At 47.7% G+C, this 22,597-nt stretch overlaps 1 protein-coding gene across 1 annotated transcript in view; it reads right to left on the bottom strand.

Annotated features, from left to right (window-relative positions):
- Positions 1 to 1,195, bottom strand: part of ESYT1 (extended synaptotagmin 1) — a 95,912-nt gene extending 94,717 nt beyond the window's left edge. Inside the window, exon 1 of the mRNA XM_073663730.1 lies at positions 806 to 1,195. Coding sequence (XP_073519831.1) covers positions 806 to 1,087 — 282 coding nt within the window. The 5' untranslated portion in view covers positions 1,088 to 1,195. The remainder of the gene's footprint in view (positions 1 to 805) is intronic.
- Positions 1,196 to 22,597: the final 21,402 nt, after the last annotated feature.

Below are 22,597 nucleotides of genomic sequence, written 5' to 3'. Positions count from 1 at the left end.
ATACAGAATGCTACTAACACCATAGCTGCAGGTTAATAGTGTTTTATCACATGACAGGTTCCCTTTAACCGCTTTTGACATGGCTCTGACATTACAGAAATAGCATCAGTGGAGTCTGTGGAAGAGACAGACATTAAAATAAAGAGACATTGTTCCAGTCAAGCTACAGCCATCATGCACATTGTGACAAGACACCAGTATAAGACTGGTGGGGGTCTGACTCCCACCACCCCAGTCAGTCACCTGGGGTGAGCACCATATCCCTTATCCTATTCATATGGGATAACAGATGTGCAGATTGGTACAACACAATGGTAAGCGTAAAGAAGAAGGAACATTTGTCCCTGACCCTTGATGAACCTTCTGATCTAAAGGGGGTTAGAAAATGGTCAAAGACCTTCTTAGTTTTGGAAGAGGCGTCACATGCCCCATCCTTTAGCTGTTTGTGCAATTCTTTGCCATGAGGGCAGCAGAACACTGGATCTATGGCTGTCATACACACCAATACAAAAGAAGAGGACGGTGCCCCTGCCCCAAAAACATCTGCCATCCACATGTCCCCAGAAAAAACCCACTGTGCTAAAGAGGGGCAGCCTTCACATACTGCCTGCCAATCCTGGGGGCAGTGGAGACTGGCAGCACAGCCCGGAGGGTCATCACTGCAAGTTATTTCGGCTACCAGGTCCCTCCGGATGCCCCTGACTAGCAGACTGGCATTCCGTGTTGGCTCTTCTAGGGGCAGCACCCACACCCCGGGCACCAGGGGCAGCACCCACACCCCGGGCACCAGGGGGGCAGCACTCACCCAGGACGGCAGCTCCTTACTCCTTAACGCGGTGCGGGCGGTGATCAGCTCCTCTTTCTCCAGGGTCTCGCTCGCTAACTGGAAGCTCTTCCATTTGTTGCTCCGCGTACTCCTCCAGCACATGAACACCCCCAGCCCCAGGATGACGAACACTACACTCAGCCCCAGGTAGCCGCACAGGTACACGGGCAGTAACAGCAGTAGCTGCCGCCCCACAGACCACAGGACGGACACCAGCTCAGAGCCCGGGGCCGGGGTAGGGACGTGCTGTGTATCGGACATGACGAGCTCCGTAAGTAATTGTGTACGGACAGACTGTCCGCCCCTCACTGCCGCCTACCACATCCCCGTTACACTCAGCGCTGATAGGGGGCGTGGTGTCGCATCACGTGAACATACGGGGCGGGGCCAGGTTCTCGCCTGTAGCGGCGGCTGCAGGGGGGCGGACTGTCAGCAGAAGCCTTGGTGTCCGGGCTCTGCCGGATGGATCCAGAGCGCAGAGTATGTGACGTACGGCCCAGTGCAGAGCTCCGCAGCCGAGGCCTCCGCACTCAGTACCACACCAGAGCTCAAGCGCTTCGGCCCATACGGATCACTGTGACTGCCTGTGCTGATTAACCCTTCTGTGGCGGTTTTTTTGTTCGCACAGAATGGATGGTTGGGCTGTTACAAAGGCCACACCGTCTGTATTATACATCAATATTTGTAAACCAAAACTAGGAGAGGAAAAGTATAATAGAAACACGTCACCACTACTGTATTTATCACCCACTCCTGGTTTGGGCTTACAAATACTGAGGTCAAATACTGACCATGTGAACAAGGCCTATTGGTGCGTTACACAGATGGCCCATGGTCTTTAGAATGGTTACACAGGCCGATGTGTACCGCCGCGGTTGCCATTGGCAGACACAGGACGGGGCACCACTGAGCGTGCATAAAAGATAATGTCATCCAATGATCAAGTATTTTCCTCTTTCATGGTGTGATCAGCGGCCTGTTTACAAGGCAAGGAAATTGGGAAACAAGTGTTTTTAAGGCTGCAGTCAGACAAGTGTATAAATCGGACCATGATCAGAACGCTGTGCTCGGACTGGCCGGCGGCTGTCCCCACCTGAGCGTGACGGCTACCCAGCAATACATGAAGCTGTCACGTTTGGGTGGGGAGAGCCGCCGGCCAGTCCGTGCACAGCGTACCGATCTCGCCCCGTTTGACTGCGCCCTTACAACGTTCATTTATCATTATCTTGCCATGTAAATGCCCCTTAATTCACCTATGAGAACTTGGCTTAGTAATACGTTACACCGGTGGCATGGCGTGGGAAAGGCACCTTAGACATCACATTTTAAAAATAAAGTTATATATTGTTAGATTTTTTATTTTTTTTTGCATTTTTTTATGTAAATTTTATTACCCTGTCCCTAAACATAATACTTCATTTTTTCCACGTGTTTTTCAAGGGGAAAACGCAACATTTTACAGTACCAGCAAAGTGACTGAGAATTCTCTTTGCACACGCTGCTTATTTCTTTACTTGCAGATTTGAGCCATAAAAGTTTTTTCTTTTTCAGATTTTCAGCATCTCAAGTCTGTCAGTGTTTTTGTAACGTTTTTCACGTATTCAAATGAATGGGGTGGGGGAGCCTGTTTCATGCCATGCCAACACTGGTTTTTGGTGCAAGTATCATATGCACATACCCTAAATCAAGTTCTAACACTAGCCATAGTGTATGTGCACACGGTCAGGAAACGCTGCGGACTGCGCTGCCTGCAAACCGCAGTGTCCTACATTACAAGTGATTTCAATAAATTCCATGTCCACTATGCGTCTCTGTGCACCTGCGGATCACCCACGGACATGTGGCTCCTCCTTCCAGGCTGTCAATTTCTCTTGCGGAGACGGTAGTCTGCACAAGAGAAATTAGATCACTACAATGTATAGGGTGCAGTGAATCCGCATGCTTCAATGAACAAATGCGGATTCACCTGCGTGCAGCGCTTTGGACGCAGCATAAAGTATGATCGTGTGCACATACCCTTAGGGGTAGAACATGTTTGTAATAAAAGCAGCCCTCCAAATTTACAGGAAGTCTGTCACCACCCAAAACACTATCTAAACCACTCATACAGGAATCCAGGGGACTGAGACCCTATAAAATACACAAACCTGTAGTATTGTTATTAGTGGGTTAGCTGACCAAAATAAAGTATGGATTACAGAGGGGCTTAGCACACCATTACGCCCCCTCAATTTACATGCTAAGCACTGTCACATCCTGATGACTGTCCTCAGCAGCTCTGCACCTCCGGCTGTACACTGCAGCTGCGCTCACATAGTGTCATTGCGGCTCCTGCTCGGTACTGTACTGCAGACAGGAACCAGCGATTAGAGCCTGCAATGACGCCATGTGAGCGTGGCTGCAGTGTCCGTGCGGAAGTGCAGAGCCGCTGATTGAGCACTCAAGATATGACAGTGCTCAGTATGGAAATTGAGGGGGTGTAATGTTGCACTGAGCTCTTGCTTTGGCTAGTTACAGATTGTCCTTTTGGACAAAATATATCACACTTCTTCCCCCTACTGAAGTTTATTTACATATTTATTTTACTTTCTTATACACTGCTCAAAAAAAATAAAGGGAACACTTAAACAACAGAATATAACTCCAAGTAAATCAAACTTCTGTGAAATCAAACTGTCCAGTTATGAAGCAACACTGATTGACAATCAATTTCTCCTGCTGTTGTGCAAATGGAACAGACAACTGGTAGAAATTATAGGCAATTAGCAAGATACCCCCTCTAAAGGAGTGGTTCTGCAGATGGTGACAGACCATTTCTGTGTTCTCATCCATTTTGGCTGTTGTTTTGGTCACTTTTTCATTTTGCCATTGCTCTCACCCCTAGAGGTACAGTAGCATGAGGCGGTGTCTACAGTACAACACACAGAAGTTGCTCAGGTAGTGCATTTCATCCAGGATGGCACATCAGTGCGAGCTGTGGCAAGAAGGGTAGCTGTGTCTGTCAGCAATGTGTCCAGAGCGTGGAGCAGATACCAGGAGATGTGGAGGGAGCCATAGGAGGACAACAACCCAGCAGCAGGACCGTTACCTCCTCCTTTGTGCAAGGAGGAACAGGAGGAGCACTGCCAGAGCCCTGCAAAATGACCTCCAGCAGGCCACAAATGTGCATGTCTGCACAAATGGTTAGAAGCCGACTCCATGAGGGTTGTATGTGGGCCCAACGTCCACAGATGGGGGTTGTGCTCACAGCCCAACACCGTGCAGGACGCTTGGCATTTGCCACAGAACACCAGGATTGGCAAAGTCGCCACTGGCGCCCTGTGCTCTTCACAGATGAAAGCAGGTTCACACTGAGCTCATGTGACAGACGTGAGTCTGGAGACGCCGTGGAGAGCGATCTGCTGCCTGCAACATCCTTCAGCATGACCGGTTTGGCAGTAGGTCAGTAATGGGGTGGGGTGGCATTTCTTTGGAGGGCCGCACAGCCCTCCATGTGGTCACCAGAGGTCGCCTGACTGCCATTAGGTACCGAGATGAGATCCTCAGACCCCTTGTGAGACCATATGCTGGTGCGGTTGGCCCTGGGTTCCTCCTAATGCTGGACAATGCCAGACATCATGTGGCTGGAGTGTGTCAGCAGTTCCTGCAAGATGAAGGCATTGAAGCTATGGACTGGCCCGCCCGTTCCCCAGACCTGAATCCGATTGAGCACATCTGGGACATCATGTCTCGCTCCATCCACCAACGTCGTTGCACCACAGACTGTCCAGGAGTTGGCGGATGCTTTAGACCAGGTCTGGGAGGAGATCCCACAGGAGACCATCCGCAACCTCATCAGGAGCATGCCCAGGCGTTGTAGGGAGGTCATACAGGCACGTGGAGGCCACACACAATACTGACCCTCATTTTGACTTGTTTTAAGGACATTACATCAAAGTTGGATCAGCCTGTAGTGTTTTTTTCCACTTTAATTTTGGGGGTGACTCCAAATCCAGGCCTCCATTGGTTAATAAATTTGATTTCCATTGATGATTTTGTTGTCTGCACATTCAACTTTGTACAGAACAAAGTATTCAATGAGAATATTTAATTCATTCAGATCTAGGATGTGTTATTTGAGTGTTTCCTTTATTTTTTTGAGCAGTGTATATTGCCATTGATTCCACACCATCATCACTGTCCCCATTGGGGCTCCTCACACTCTAAATTCCCTATCAGTATGTTCTTGGGGTGTAGGAGGAAACCTGCACAAACACGGGGAGAACATACAGACTACTTGCAAATGTTTTCCTAGGTGGGATTTGAAGTAGGACCCTAGCACTAACTACTTATTTTTAACCAAGAATAAAAACACCTGATCTCTCTACAAACAAGTACAATTTTCAACCATAGGGAAAGCGAACACCCGCATTCTGCCTCATATATTCACATTGTTATCAATTGTGACGATTAGCCAGCCATCTGAAAAAATATTACTGATAAACCTGCTGCTGTTAGCATTTCCTTGTATTGAAATGACAGAATGTTCAGCACAAACCAACCTAAAATTATTTTTATGACCTGCAATTAAAAAGTACCTGAATACAGCCCCATACCCCACCATGATTTACTGATGTTCTGGCGTTTTCAAAGGGCTATGGCAACCCCTGGCTACTTTATCCATTTAGTTTGCCATGTGGACAATCACTGCGCCCCTGTGCCGGTCCAAAAAGATGCCGCAGTAAGGGCATAGAATTTGGTGCCTGGGCAATCACCCCTGGTGCACTTCCCAACCCCGTGCTGCACCACTGGAGGGAACTGCCACAAGGTAATTATTGCGACTTTGCAGTAGCTATGTGGACACTATAAGTGAATCTAAGGGCTCGGTCACACGATGGTATTTTGGGCCCGAGTACTGTTCGTAAAAAAAACAGACGCACTTGGTCCAATGTTATTCAATGGTGCAGTGCAGAGGAGTGATTTTTTTTCACTGACCGAATTTGCGCGTGAAAAAAAATCGCAGCACGCACTAGATTCTACCGTAAGTCAAATGAGACTTGCCCATTCAAGTCTATGGGTGCGCAAAAAAAAAATGGATGCCATATGGAGCCACGTTATAACATCTGCTTTTTACAGATACATTGCAATTCTGTAACATAGGAAACTGAAAATGCTCTTGTAAATTATTAATATTATCTTCTGTAAAAAGTGCATTGTATACAGATGACAAGTGAGAAAAAAATCAAACAAATTTCATTAGGTCTGGATGTGCCAGGGCAAGCTGGGAGTTCTAGTTCCACACTGAAGAAAAATAAATGACAAGAATTTGAGAGCTGCGATCCCTCTTCAGTCCTTTCTCATAGGATGGCCACATACAGGCAGCAATAAGATGATTAATGGGGACACTGGGTGCGGAGGCACAGGTCAGCCTGGTACTGCTCCCAGATCTCATCTCAGCCTGTGCATCTATGTAATAAGCTTCCCATACTGTCTGTATGAAGTGTAACGAGTAGTGTTGAGCGATACCTTCCGATATCGGGAAATATTGGATCGGACCGATACCGAAAAAGTATCGGATATCGCCGATTCCGATACCGGAAACCAATGCAAGTCAATGGGACAGAAATGTCGGAATGAAAATAAACCCTTTCTTTCCTTGTAGGTTAATTCTACATGAAGGAAAACAACTAAGAATAATGTAGAATGTATTGGGGGAGGTGGGGGAGACAATAAAGGCATAGAGGTTTAGCCCAATCAAATGGAATAGCAGGAATTAATATTTTTTTTAAGACGTTCTGAGTTACGGAAATATTGACTATGTTAAGTATTTTTAGATTTTGTCAGATATTTATGTTTCAATACTTCCATGCTCTTCACCTTCTTTTTTACTTCTCCCACACTTTCTCCTTCATCATCCTCAGCATCTTTTTCATTCTCTTCTTCTTCACCTTCTTCATCATCTTCTTCTTCTTCTTCACCTTCTTCGTATTATTCTTTTTTTTTACATTCTTCATATTCTACTTCTTCATCTTCTTCATATTCTTCTTCTTCATCATATTCTTATTTGTGACAGGCATTCCTGTAGTTGTTATCTATAAAAGGTTGGACATTACACCTTTCGTTCTGCCCGTCACAAAATATTTACAACAGGATTTGTCCGCGTTCAGTTTGGCCTGCAGCAGCAGGTCTTTTCCAGGGGCACCACGAGGAGGAACGGACTCACCCCCATACACTGCTTAGTCATCTTCTGCTTATAATTTAGATATTATTTTTTGCTCTGATTTTTAGTCTTATGCTTAATGTTCTTCCGCTTTTTGTTCTGCAGCTTCTTGTATTTCTGCTTTTTGGTTTTCTGTCTCTTGTTCTTCTGTATCTTGGTGCTTGTCATCTTCGGGGTGGTCTTCAGGGTCATCGTCTTCGGGGGTCGTCGTCTTCGGGGTCCTCGTCTTCTTCGGGTTGGTCTTCTGGGTCCTCGTCTTCGGAGTCCTCGTTTTCTTTGGGGTGGTCTTCAGGGTCCTCGTCTTCTTCGGGGTGGTCTTCAGGGTCCTCGTCTTCTTCGGGGTGGTCTTCAGGGTCCTCGTCTTCAGAGTCCTCGTCAGGGAGATCCAGAGTGATTACCAAGAACCATTTCAAAAAGCTTGAACTTGGAAATGTAGCAGAAGGTACAAGAAGGCTGAGGAACTACCGAGGACTCGGTTACTAAGCAGGAGGTACCTGTGCCAGAAAGCACTACCAAGGACCAGCAGACGTTGGTGGAACTTGGATACCGAGAAGGAGGCACCTAATCCAAAGGCACTGCCGAGAACCAGCTGACGGTACTGGAACCCGGATGGGTAGCAGAAGGTACCCATGTAAAAAAAAGTTTCAAGGCCGCGAGCCGGCCGCAGTTACCAAAACCCACAGTCCTACAGGGGGTGATTGTCCTATTGGCACTATGGAACCAGCCTTCATTGCCAGATCCCGCAGCCCACATAGGAGTCACCTAAACTGCAGGCACCATAGAGTCGGCTAACCCGACCGCAACACGACAGGACAACGCATTGGAGGCAAAGTGACGTTGACACTACCCGGAAACAGCTGGCGTGCTGGAACCAGGCTGGGCAGGAGGGAGTACCCGTGCCAAAGACACTGCCGAGAACCAGCTGACGGTACTGGAACCCGGATGGGTAGTAGAAGGTACAAGAGCAAATGGAACTACCGAGGACCAGCTGACGGTACTGGAACCCGGATGGGTAGCAGAAGGTACAAGAGCCAATGGAACTGCCGAAGACCAGCTGATGGTACTGGAACTCGGTTACTAAGCAGGAGGTACCTGTGCCAGAAAGCACTACCAAGGACCAGCAGACGTTGGTGGAACTTGGATACCGAGAAGGAGGCACCTAATCCAAAGGCACTGTCGAGAACCAGCTGACGGTACTGGAACCCGGATGGGTAGCAGAAGGTACCCATGTAAAAAAAAGTTTCAAGGCCGCGAGCCGGCCGCAGTTACCAAAACCCACAGTCCTACAGGGGGTGCTAGTCCTATTGGCACTATGGAACCAGCCTTCATTGCCAGATCCCGCAGCCCACTTAGGAGTCACCTAAACTGCAGGCACCATAGAGTCGGCTAACCCGACCGCAACACGACAGGACAACGCATTGGAGGCAAAGTGATGTTGACACTACCCGGAAACAGCTGGCGTGCTGGAACCAGGCTGGGCAGGAGGGAGTACCCGTGCCAAAGACACTGCTAGGAAACAGCTGGCGGTGCTGGAACCCAGGGTAAATACTAAAAACAGAGTGGAGCCAGAGGCGTAATTGGAGCAACTTTAAAATCTGTAGTAGTGTGAATGTGGACAGAGCAGGAGAATTTGCCGAACACACAGCTGGGGAACAGCTGACGTTACTGAACCCCAATAACACTGGAGCAAGCGTTGACTGTGCAGACGGCACTTCTGAGCAGCAACTAGCGGTATTGGAGCCCAGGGTAAATACTAAAAACAGAGGAGCCAGAGGTGTAATTGGAGCAAGTTTTAAATCAGTAGTACAGTGGATGTGGACAAAGCAGGAGAATTTGCCGGACACACAGCTGGGGAACAGCTGACGTTACTGAACCCCAATAGCACTGGAGCAAGCGTTGACTGTGCAGACGGCACTTCTGAGCAGCAACTAGCGGTATTGGAGCCCAGGGTAAATACTATAAACAGAGGAGCCAGAGGTGTAATTGGAGCAAGTTTTAAATCAGTAGTACAGTGGATGTGGACAAAGCAGGAGAATTTGCCGGACACACAGCTGGGGGAACAGCTGACGTTACTGAACCCCAATAACACTGGAGCAAGCGTTGACTGTGCAGACGGCACTTCTGAGCAGCAACTAGCGGTATTGGAGCCCAGGGTAAATACTAAAAACAGAGGAGCCAGAGGTGTAATTGGAGCAAGTTTTAAATCAGTAGTACAGTGGATGTGGACAAAGCAGGAGAATTTGCCGTACACACAGCTGGGGAACAGCTGACGTTACTGAACCCCAATAACACTGGAGCAAGCGTTGACTGTGCAGACGGCACTTCCGAGCGCCAACTGGCGGTGTTGGAGCTCAGGGATAATACTGAAAACAGAGGAGCCAGAGGTGTAATTGGAGCAACTTTAAAATCTGTAGTAGTGAGAATGTGGACAGAGCAGGAGAAATTGCCGTCCGCACAGCAGGGGAACAGCTGACGTTACTGAACCCCAATAACACGGCAGCAAGTGTTGACTGTGCAGACGGCACTTCCGAGCGCCAACTGGCGGTGTTGGAGCTCAGGGATAATACTGAAAACAGAGGAGCCAGAGGTGTAATTGGAGCAACTTTAAAGTCTGTAGTAGTGAGAATGTGGACAGAGCAGGAGAAATTGCCGTCCGCACAGCAGGGGAACAGCTGACGTTACTGAACCCCAATAACACGGCAGCAAGTGTTGACTTTGCAGACGGCACTTCCGAGCGCCAACTGGCGGTGTTGGAGCTCAGGGATAATACTGAAAACAGAGGAGCCAGAGGTGTAATTGGAGCAACTTTAAAATCTGTAGTAGTGAGAATGTGGACAGAGCAGGAGAAATTGCCGTCCGCACAGCAGGGGAACAGCTGACGTTGCTGAACCCCAATAACACGGCAGCAAGTGTTGACTGTGCAGACGGCACTTCCGAGCGCCAACTGGCGGTGTTGGAGCTCAGGGATTACAGTTCAGGTGGTAGAAACATGAACACAACAGGAGACCTGGATACTGTTGCCAACAAATTATTTATTCTGGAAGAGGACTGGCAAATTCATGAGAGATCCAGGCCTTGTTCATTTTGAGAAAAGTAAGCCGGTCAACGTTATCGGAGGATAGTCGCATGCGACGGTCTGTTAGTATACCACCTGCGGCACTAAAGACGCGTTCCGATAATACACTAGCAGCAGGGCAAGCTAGCACCTCCAATGCATACTGACTAAGCTCTGGCCATGTATCCAGCTTACAGACCCAAAACTTGAAGGGAGAAGAGTCGTCTGGGAGTACACTAAGAGTGCAAGACATGTAGTCTGTCACCATCTGACGGAAACGTTGCCTCCTGCTGACTGGAGCCGTCTGTGATGGTGTAGACATTTGTGGCGGCGGGGACACAAAACTTTGCCACATTTCGGCCATACTGGTCTTGCCTTGTGCTGAGGCGCTGCTTCTGCTCCCTCTTTGTGCAGAGCTTCCTCCACTGCCTCGACGCACTGAGCTGCTTTGTAAAGCACTAGCAGCACTGCTCTCGGTTGGAATGGAGAACATGATGGAATGCACCAGTGCGTCTTGGTACTCCCGCATTTTACGCTCCCGGTTCAACGGTGTTGTGAGGCTTTGTAAGTTGTCCCGGTAGCGAGGATCTAGGAGGGTGGACACCCAATAATCAGCCGTGTTGAGAATGTGGGCGATGCGGCGGTCGTTTCTCAGGCACTGCAGCATGAAATCAACCATGTGCTGCAGACTGCCAACTGGCCAAGAAACGCTGTCCCCTGCTTGAGGCGTGATCTCTGCCTGCTCTGCATCACCCCACCCTCGCTCTAGATACTGACTACTAGAGCATTGTGTACCTCCCTCCTCTGGACAGATGTCTTCCTCATCCATTGACTCCTCCTCATCCTCCTCACAAAGTGTCCCCTGCCTAGGCCTTTGTGAGGAACCACGTTGCGCAGACTGTAGAGAAGCAGATGGCATTTGTGACTCCTCATCCTCCACCTCTTCCAAAACCTCGTCCCTTAGTGCTTGCAGTGTTTTTTCAAGCAGGCAGATAAGGGGAATAGTCATGCTGACTAGTGCATCATCTGCACTCGCCATCCGCATGGAATAATCGAAGGCACGCAAAATGTGGCAAATGTTCTTCATAGAGGCCCACTCAGTGGTGGTGAAGTGTGAACGGCGCGCACTGCGACTTGTTTGCGCCTGCTGCAGCTGGTACTCCATTACTGCTGCCTGCTGCTCACACAACCTCTCCAACATATGTAACGTTGAATTCCACCTGGTGGGTAGGTCACATATGATGCGATGTTCCGGAAGACGTAATCGGCGCTGCAGAGCTGCAATGCGTGATCTTGCGTTGCTGGAACGCCGCAAGTGAGCGCACTCTATGCGGACCTTGTGAAGCAGTGCATCAAGATCCGGATAGTCCCTCAAAAAACTCTGCACGACCAAGTTGAGCACATGTGCCAGACATGGGATGTGAGTGAGGTTGCCTAGGCCCAGAGCTGCCACCAGATTTCGGCCATTGTCACACACTACCATGCCTGGCTGGAGATTCGCTGGCACAAACAACACGTCGCTCTGCTGCTTGATGGCATTCCAGAGCTCCTGCGCTGTGTGGCTTAGATTTCCCAAATAAATTAATTTTAATATGGCCTGTTGATGTTTGGCCACGGCTGTGCTCATATCAGTCATCATAACAGGTAACCGTTCACGGGTTGATGTGGAGGTAGACCGTGACGGCTCCTGCAGCGCTGATTCAGAGGAACTGGAGTATGAGGAGGAGTCAATGTGTACAGACTGGATTCCTGCAATCCTTGGAGTTGGCAGAACACGTACAGCGCCACTCTCAAGATCTGTACCCGGCTCCACAACATTTACCCAATGGGCAGTGAGGGAAAGGTATCGTCCCTGTCCATGCTTACTGGTCCACGCATCGGTGGTCAGGTGGACCTTGCTACTGACGGCATTTTGTAGCGCATGTTTAATTTTTCCCTCCACATGATGTTTCAGGGCAGGGATGGCTTGCCTGCTGAAATAAAAGCGGCTGGGCACGTTGTATTGTGGGACTGCCAGTGCCATAAAGTTACGGAATGTGTCAGTCTCCACCAGCCTGAATGATAGCATTTCAAGGGCCAGTAGTTTAGCAATGCCAGCATTCAGAGCCTGTGCTCGGTGGTGGTTTGCCGAGTATGGGCGCCTTTTCTCCCATGCCTGTGCTAACGATGGCTGTAGACTGGCCTGGGAGTGTGAGGATGACTGGGAAAGTGGTGCTGTGGGTGGAATTACACTGTGTCTCTGTACAACAGTGCCAGAGATTCTTCCATGGCGATCCTGTGAGGAAGCCGAACCAGCTGTGTGTGAGCTGGAGGAAGAGGCTACAACACGAGCTGAAGAGGTGGTAGGTGGCGCTGTAGGTTGGCCTAGGTCTTCAGTGTGTTTTTGTAACTCCACCACGTGCTTGGTCCGCACATGTTTCCACATATTTGTGGTATTGAGGTTGCTGACACTTTTCCCTCTTTTCACCTTCTGATTACACAGCTTGCATTTGACAAAGCAAATGCCATCTGCAACTGTGTCAAAAAAGGACCAGGCAGTGCAAGTCTTGGGAGCGCCCGCTTTGGATTTTGGAAGAGCCATGCTCCTAATGGGGGCCGAAGTGGAGGCTACAGGCAACCAAGTCTGCCCCCTCCCTCTCCCTCCTTTTTGGGCTGTTCGGGGAATCTCTTCCTCAGAGCTGCTCCCACCACCTTCCTGTCCCTCACGCCATGATGGGTCAAGGACCTCATCATCTACACCACCCTCTTCAAACAACTGCTTCTCCTGGGTAGTCTCGACAGCACTGTACGCACCAGAAAGTGGCACCTGAGTCTCATCATCAGATGCGTACTGAGGTGTGCTGCTGACCATAGGCACTGGCCCACCCGCCTCTTCAGATTCAGAGTGGCAAAATGGTTGCGCATCACTGCATACTACCTCTTCTTCAAATTCTCGAATTCTGCTTGGCTGGCCCCCTCTTTCCAAGCCAAGAGATTCAGAGAACAGAAGTAGAGATGGCTCCTGTCCAGGGCTCTCTGACTGCCTGGGCAATTTGGCAGGTGGTGAAGAGACAGATGGGTGCTCTTCAGTGCTCAGGACCTGAGAGGATCTGGAACTAATTGAAGTCGATGCGTTAGCTGCCATCCATCCGACAACGGCTTCAATTTGGTCCTCCCACAGCAGTGGGGTACGGCTAGCTCCTACAAAGCTGCGCATAAAGGACTGTTCCCTGGTAAAACTGGGGGATGCTGAGTCACTGGTGCCCGCAGCAGGCACAGAATCCCCACGTCCTCTCCCTGCAGGCACAGAATTCTCACGTCCTCTCCCTGCAGAAACTCCACGCCCACGACCACATGCCTTACTCCCTGCCTTCTTCATCTTGGTAGACTGATAAAGATAGGCAGAAAAGTACTAAGGCCTTAGTGTGCTTATTCCTGAACAGCTGCTAACAGGTATAAGAAACACTAATTTTATAAAGTGTGGACTAGACTTTAATATGAGCTAATGTGGCCTACACAACTGTAAAGTGGAGTGTTTGGTGAACTTTATTTAGGTTTTTTTTGTCACAAAAAGACACTGGATGTGCCTAAAGATGTAATACCGATAGTATCACAAACTTTTTGTAGCTATTACAATGTAGGAAGGTAACCTACAATGCAATAGATGAGGCTACAAAAAATAGGCGAATACTAATCTGGCTGGGGCTGCAGGGCCCAATGCTGCAGAAAGGCTCCTCTAACTACTCCTATATAGTGTGTTTGGAACCAATTTAGCTGAATATGGATGGAACCGCCACACTAATAGGAGAAATCAGGAAAAATTATGAATTGGCAAAAAAGGACAATGTATGAGGCAGTGACACACACTGAGTGCACTACAACAAGACGTGGCTGAAGTACACACTACAGGGTGAGCTGCACTCACACACACAGACCTTGCAGACAGCGGTGAACAGTACAGATGCAGAGCACTGTGCACTAGCGCTGCAAGACCAAAAAAAATTCTCTATCTACTCCTATATAGTGTGTTTGGAACCAATTTAGCTGAATACGGATGGAACCACCACACTAATAGGAGATATCAGGAAAAATTATGAATTGGCAAAAAAGGACAATGTGGTTGAAGCACACACTACAGGGTGAGCTGCATTCACACACACAGACCTTGCAGAAAGCGGTGAACAGCACAGAGAACTGTGCACTAGCGCTGCAAGGCACAGCGATTTATAAAGTAGCTTGGGTAAAGCAGAATAGACCAAATAGGTAGCTATAACTGTCCCTCAGAACAACAGCGTCCTATCCCTAACTGAATTCACAGCAGAGTGAGCTCAAAATGGCGGCGGCGGCTTTTATAGTGCATCATGACATTATTTCAGCAGCCAATCACAGCCATGCCATTAGTTAAGATGCCTACATGCCTAACAGGATGTGCCCACACTTCTTAGGATCCTCATTGGCTGAATAAAATGAAAATGGCTCATTGCTTTATGGGAACTTCCGATTCCGGTATACGATATTGCAAAAGTATCGGAATTAAGTATCGGAATTCCGATACCGCGAATATCGGCCGATACCCGATATTTCAGTATCGGAATGCTCAACACTAGTAACGAGCGCACTGTGCTGGGCTGTTCCCAGAAATCTCTTGGCTCTATATAAATAAATGGCTGGAGCCCCTTCTCATAGACTGTTCCTGTCCTTTTTGTTACTATGATATGTTCCTATTTTTTTTTAAGTTTCCCAACAATTTGCAAGTAACATTGTTGTCCGTACAGTGCACCAGATTTATTGTGTTTTAGACTTTGTGGGCAGAATTTTGGTACAGTGAATATCCAAGATGACATTGAAGTTGTAACCTAGTCATCCAGTTTCGGCTGACATAGGTTTCTTACTTAGTGGCTTATTCACAGTACTGGCTTGTTAATGAAGAGAGCAATAAATGATACTGCATTGAGGTGTCCTAGGGTGAATACAATTATAAACAGCCTGAAAACAGAAATAACTGGCACAAAAATAAGCATCAATGGTCTTTGAAATGTGTTATGAAAAGGGTTACAAATAATTTGGATCACTGATCTTATGTTGCCAAAATAATAAGTCAATGCACTTCCTATTTGTGGTGCTCGAGCAGGGTTCAACGCCAGTAGATATATGATGCAAAACTCGGCACTCAAGGTAAATTTTCAAAAATTTAATTAGCCAGTAAATTAAGAGTGTTTAAACAGCAACGTTTCGGTCATATAGACCTTCATCAGTACACTCTGTATGGCTGCATGTTGAGAGGGATAGGTGTGGGACTCAGTGTCTCACAAAAGGAAAGTAATTCATAAAGTCTGTGATGCTTATTAGATACTCGGCTTCCTAACGCGGTATCCACCGCTTGTTGCCAACACACAGAAATGGACCAAATTCAGTTTGGGTTTAGGCTGGCCCAGATTGGATCTGTTAACAGCATCGACCTGGGCTTTGGTGAGCATACCCAAGGCTTTATTTAGGTTAATCAGGTCGCACTGATTAAGACACTACAGCGTGAACCAGGTATGGAGATACAAAATGGTTCAAAACTAAAAAGGGCACAAGACATGGATACGTCCTCTCTCATTTCTCTTCAACCTCTATGTGGAAGTGATCATGAGGAAGCTGGACTTAAATTACTGATTGTTCTTCTGCCTATTTTTATCCCTACACTGAAATAATGTAAGATATGTAGATGATTCAACCCTGATGGCAGAGAATGAGAAGGACTTGAAAAAAGCTGGTCTTGAAGTTGAAAGAAGAAAGCGAGAAGATGGGACTTTACCTCAACATCAAGAAGACCAAAATAATGACTACCACCAACAAGGAAGTCTGCTTTAAGATCAAGAATGAAGAAATAGAAGTGGTTGCCAGTTTCATTTTTCTTGGATCCCTCAGTAATAACAGTGGTGGTACGATAGCAGAAATAAAGCCTTGAATAGCACTAGGGCTGGTGCAGATGTGGTGAGCAAGGAACAAATTTGGAAGTGTAAAGACGTCTCAATCACTGTTAAACACTGATCGCTGCACTTTTGTTCCTAATTGTTGAATATGGCTATGAGACGTGGACACACAATAAAGCAGACAGAATAAAAATTGATGTCACTGAGCTGGGATGGTGGAGAAGAAGTCTTTGAATCCAATGGACAACTGGGATCACCAACAAAGATGTTCTTGATCATTTAAAACCAGAGTTGTCCCTGAAAGACAAGATCACCAACAGAAACTGACCAATTTTTGACATGTGATGGGGCAAATTCACTAGAAAGGGAGAAGCTACTCGGAATAGTCAGTGGTAAAATGAAACAGAAGCCTAAAGACCCATTGGGTGGATACCATCAAAAATAACAAGGAATGAACATAAACTGAAAGAGGTGGAAAACAGGGAAGCATGGTGAGCACTGGCCTACACGGTATCCAAGGGTCGAAATGGATAGAATCAGCAATTTCATAAAAAGTATGAGACATGTAAGAGTATAACTACTGGGTAAGGCTGTGTGCCCACGATGCGTTTTTTTAAGCGTTTTTGCAGCGGCAATTCCAGCAACTTGTTGTGTCATGTGCCAGCTGTAGCCAATGGGCGTCAACTGCAGCCTTTACTATATCATCAGAGCCAGGGGCGGACCTACCGCCCGTGCAGCCGGTTCATTGAACGGGGGCCCCCGAGGGAGAGGGGGCCCCTCCAGCCTCCAGCAGGGCCGCCATCAGGGCATGGCTGCCCTGACTCCAGCATGGGGCCCGGCCGGTCGGGGCCCCCTCGGAGCCCCGTTGGGGCCCCCCTCTTGTGCGTCTCCTCATGGGGCCCCCCCGCAGGACCCCCCGCCGTCACATGACCGGAGATGTCCCTGCGCTCAGCATGGTTCCCCGGCCCCATGTTGAGCGCAGGGACATCTCCGGTCATGTGACGTCGCCGGCACAATACGTACCCATCCCCATGCCTCCGCAGCGTCTTCCGCATCCTCTGACTGTGACGTCTCAGGTCAGAGGGCGCGGTGATATGTTTACACCACGCACGATCTCTCCTGAGCTGTCACAGCGGGAAGACGTGGGCGATGCTGGAGTCCGGATCAGCATCAGGTAAGAAGTGAGGTATTTTATTTTATTTTTTTTATGTATGGGGCCATGGGGCATTATATGGTGGGGGGACAGTGGGTGTGACATCCTGCATGGGACATTATATGGAGGGGTGACATCCTGCATGGGGCATCATATGGGGGGTGGGGGGTGGTGTGACATCCTGCATGGGGCATTATATGGGGGGGTGACATACTGCATGGGGCATTATATGGGGGGGTGACATCCTGCATGGGGCATTATATGGGGGGGTGACATACTGCATGGGGCATTATAAGGGGGGAAGTGACGTCCTGCATGGGGCATTATAAGGGAGGGGGTGTGACATCCTGCATGGGGCATTATAAGAGGAGGAGGGGGGAATTGACATCCTGCATGGGGCATTATAAGGAGGGTGGGTGTGTGACATACTGCATGGGGCATTATAAGGAGGGGGGTTGTGACCTCCTGCATGGGGCATTGTAAGGGAGGGGGTGGTCTGACATACTGCATGGGGCATTGAAAAGGGGGGAAGTGACATCCTGCAAGGGGCATTATATGGGGGGGAGAGGTGACATCCTGTATGGGGCATTTTATGGGGGGTAGAGGTGACATCCTGCATAGGGCATTAAAAGGGGGGTGTCATCCTGCATGGGGCATTATAAGGGGGGAACAGCCTGCATGGAGCGTTACATGGGGGCCAATATTCTGTATGGAGTGTTATATGGGGGTCAGTATTCTGTATAGAGCGTTATATGGGGGACAGTATTCTGTATGGAGTGTTATATGGGGGTCAGTATTCTGTATGGAGCGTTATATGGGGGTCAGTATTCTGTATGGAGCGTTATATGGGGGTCAGTATTCTGTATGGAGCATTTTATGGGGGCCAGTATTCTGTATGCAGTGTTATATGGGGACCAGTATCCTGTATGGAGCGTTATATGGGGACCAGTATCCTGTATGGAGCATTATATGATGACCAGTATCCTGTATGGAGCATTATATGGGGTCCATAATACTGTATGGAGGACTATACTGTCCGGTCTGCACTGTGCGCTGTGAGGATTCGCCGGTTTCTGAGCTATTGTAGAATTTACAATAGATATCGCTCATGTAATGTAAGAAGTGAAATCCTTGGCCTTGTACTATATATATATATTTCTCTGTGGTATCTGTGCATCATGAATCATGGTATGTGTTAAAGGGGCCACTGAAACTCTGTCGCCCAGGGCCCACAAAAACCTGGAGCTGGCCCTGGGGGTAAGTATAACAAGTTTTATTTTTTTTAAATACAATTAATTAACTAGGAGTGGGGGGAATCAGAGATGCACGGGAGGATGAGAGATGCACGGGGGGGGGCCCCCAAAAAAATTCTTGCACAGGGGCCCACTACAGTCTGTGTCCGCCCCTGATCAGAGCGGATGTCCACCCTGACAGAATATTGATGAGCTGCAGCCAAACAGCGGCCGCTCATGGGTCATAGGTGAGTATACACTGGTTTTATTTTAGATGGGGTCCTGAATTAATTAAGCAGCAGTTTTCCAGGAGTGGAAAATAACTTTAAGGCAACAAAACCTAATTCTGAGTAGAGATGCTTCAGAATTATTATGGAGAACATAAGAATTGATCAGACATTTCAGGAGAGATGACAGACACTCTGTCAACCAAGTGACCCACAGATGACATCCATTCTAATTTTACACGTTATTTTCTTTTCTTATCCATCCAGTCCAGACCACACAGACCAGACAAAACACAAATTAATTCAGAACCCAGACCAAAGATGCGTAAAGAAATTCAGTCTATAAAACTTCCTAAATTAACAAGTCTGTTTTTGTAATACACATCCTATTCACTTTTTAAAGAGAATCTGTCAGCAGGATTTAGCACTATAAAGTAAAGCCATGGCCATAATGGCGCTGTGATGCTAATACCTGCTGTTTAGGAATCCGATCTGTAGTTGTTGACTAATCATCCTGTACAGTTTTTATCTAATGACATCTTCTGTGCATCAGCGTGGGTCTAGGAGGTAGGGTCTTCTTCTGCTTCTCCACCCCTCTACCAGCCTCCTGTTTCTTTTACAGGTCAATGAGACCTGCCTCCTTTTTAAAATTCCATGCCACTGCCATGATTGAGGTGGGCTGCACGTGCGCAGAGTGATTCTATGGCCGTTCTTCAGGGCTTCAATAAATTGTGCCGGAGGCAGCGCATGCGCAGATCACGTTTAAGTGAAGAAGTCATTGAGCTGAAATCTCGACCTGCACATATGCTGCCACTGGCGCCATTTTCTTGAAGACCGGACGTAGACCTGTAAAAGAAACAGAGGAGGCTGGTAGAGGGACGGAGAAGCAGAAGACCCTACCCAATGTACAGAATACATCATTAGATGAAAGCATAAGAGGATGTTTATTCAACAACCACCGTTCAAATTCCTTCGCATCAGGTATCAGATTCATCAGTCTCAGTGCCATTATGGCCATGGCTTTACTTTAGGCGCCTTGCAGACATCATTGTTTTGAGTACGTGTGGTGTCCGTTTCCACACATACTGGAGACACTGACACACATAAACCCATTCAAATGAATGGGTCTGTGCACATGTCAGTGTGTTTCCATAGACCGTGTGTCCGTGGGCAAAACACGCTGACATATCCGTTTTTTTTCTCGCAAAATGTCCATCCATGTGTCATCAGTGTGACGCGTACCGGCGCCTGGGAATCAGCAGTACAGTTAACTCTGTTCCCAAGCGCCGGGTGCTACAGGCATATGTCATCATTGTCCCCTGCTTGCACTGTGATCAGCGCGAGCAAAGGACAATGTTGAGAGTAGTAGTCTGCTCCCACTATGTCCTGGTGTAAAAATAAGAATAAAATTAAAAAAAAAAACAATATACTCACCTGTCCGAAGATGTCCCCCTCTGTAATCCATCTGACTGCTCTTTCCGAGGAGCTGGGGAGAATGACTCGCTGCAGCAAGCGGGCCACTGCTCTGTGCTGAGTTCAGTGAGTAACAGGACACCACTCGCTGGAGCGCGTAATTCTCCCCGGCTCCTCAGGGTGAAGCGGTCAGATGGATTACAGCGGGGGACATCTTCAGACAGGTGAGTATAATGTCTTTTTTTTTTATTTTATTCTTATTTTTACACCAGGACACAGTGGGAGTAGAATACTACTCTCAACATTGTCCATTACTGGCGCTGATCGCAGCGCAAGCAGGGGACAATGACGAGGGTAGCGTTTAGCACCCGACGCTTGGGAACAGCGCTAACTGTACCGCTGATTCCCAAGCGCCGGTACTTGTGATCCTGATGCGGCACACGGTTGCCACACAGGTGCACACGGACACGGATATCTCCGGTACTGTTTTTTCCAGTACCGGAAATATACGGACGTCTGAAACCCTGCTGACAGGTTCTCTTTAAGGATAGCACGTGGCTCTTTTCACGTCTGTTTTTTTTTTCAGACCGACGGTATGCAAAAAAACACAGAATGAAGATTTGTGCGATTTGACATTTCAGTGAATAGGTCTGTAATTTAATTAAATCACATGCAGACTAGACAGCTAAAAAAAATTATTGGGGGGCTTATGAATCTGGAGGTCCACTAAGGGGCAGTAATAAAATAGTGGGTATTGTTGGAGCCTATAATCACCCCTGGGTCCCTTTCACATACCCAGTATTATTCTATTCATTCTCTTTGTTCTCTAACAGGTAGAATATGTTCAGTTATAGATTATGGACATGTTTACATCTCTATTTTTTGTGGACGATCGATCTGCAAATCAGAAGTGAGGCAGGTCCGATTTTCATCTGATTTGTAAATAAAGATCACCTATTGAAGTCAATGAGTCCATTAAAAAATGGAAAGAACCAACTATGTAGCTTGTAATGCCTGTTTTCCAGTGTCTAAAGGTAGAGCAAGCTAGGCTAGAAAACCTTTAGCTTTTTACTTTGCATGAGAAAAATAGGCCATACTGAAGAGAATCACTGACACACCAACCAAAATCGGATGAAAATTAGAAAAAAAAATACTGATTAAAACCCGACACGTGAACGGGCCTTAGACCTAAATCAGATATCAGTGACCTTTCGTGTATGCAAAAAAAAATCAGATTTTGGTCAGTTTTATCATCAGAGTTTTATCAGATTTTCTTGTATGCAAACTAAATGCATAAATTGAAAAGCTTATCCTATGATGACAGTGTTAAAACCGACAGTACACGGACGGCAATGCGTGCTGCCAGTTTCTCGGGTGTGTCAGATGTGCCAGACAGTCGTCCTGCAGTTGATTGCAGAAGATCTGTTTGTTTGCCATTACAGACACCTTCTTAGATCTGTCTCACTCTAGGACCTGGCGGCTACCTCCCTCCTGCTAATTGACACACAGGCCTGGGTGTTTAAATACTTTCCGTTTGCTACAGGGAGGTGCCGGTTATATTCACATGTTCCTTTGTGAAGGCTTGGAGCTATTTCAGTCTGCTTACTTCCTCTCTGTTGCTAAGAGGACGCATGGTGTAATCTCTCTGAAGTCGGCTCAAGCTAAGTTACTTTCCCCAGTGATTGTCTCCCTTGTTGTCTTTAGTTGTTAGTGGGGACTGACTAGTGCTCACCCTTCCATCCTTATCCAGGTCCAAACTCTAGGGAAATACAGAGTTTAGGTTCCTGTGCGGCGATTGGTGAGGAACCAATATAGGGATGATAGGGGAGACAGGATGATATCAGATCAGCCTAGGAGGTCTCAACTCCCCCTTTCCCTAGGGTCTGGGCTCCCTTCCCCTCTTCCCTTCGTGTTGCACTTAGTCTTTCCACACCTTGCGTGACAATATCACTGGCCGTGCACATTTAGAGAAAAAAAAACCTGACACTTGGGTTTATTTGTGTGTTTTTTTTTTTCAGGCATGGTTTTCTTTTTCCTTTCTCCCTTGGTATGGGTTCAGTTGATGAGCTTGCAGAGCGGCTGCGCGGTCTGTCTCTGGAGGAGAATGACCTCCGTTGTGAGGTTCAACAACAGCATCAGCTGCTACAGGTCGCTAATGTGAGGGTTTCTGCAGGTAGGCCTGTCCAGCCTGAACCCAAGGTTGCCCTCCCGGACAAGTTTTCAGGAGGTAGGGACAGTTTTTTTGTGTTCAAGGAGGCCTGAAAACTGTACTTTAAATTTCGTCCTTACTCCTCCGGAAGTGAGGAGCAATGAGTGGCAATTGTGATCTCACTGCTGCAGGGAAATCCGCAATATTGGGCTTTTTCTTTACTGCAGGATTCGTTTTGTCTCCAGTCTGTGGAGGTTTTTTTTGGGGCCCTGGCCCTCACATATGATGACCCTGACCAAGATTCCTTGGCTGAGTCTAGGCTACGTCGCCTTCAGCAGGGGAATAGTCAGTGGAGATGTACAGTTGTGAATTCCGAAGATGAGCAACAGATTCTAAGTGGAGTGACTCAGCCCTCAGAAACCAATTTTGTGAGGGCCTTACTGAAA

Source organism: Phyllobates terribilis, unplaced genomic scaffold (genome assembly GCF_046119375.1).
Source record: "Phyllobates terribilis strain yellow unplaced genomic scaffold, ASM4611937v1 Scaffold_2__4_contigs__length_985480577, whole genome shotgun sequence".
Taxonomy (NCBI): domain Eukaryota; kingdom Metazoa; phylum Chordata; class Amphibia; order Anura; family Dendrobatidae; genus Phyllobates; species Phyllobates terribilis.
Note: the sequence above shows the minus strand (reverse complement) of the source record. Positions and strands in the feature narration are given on the sequence as shown.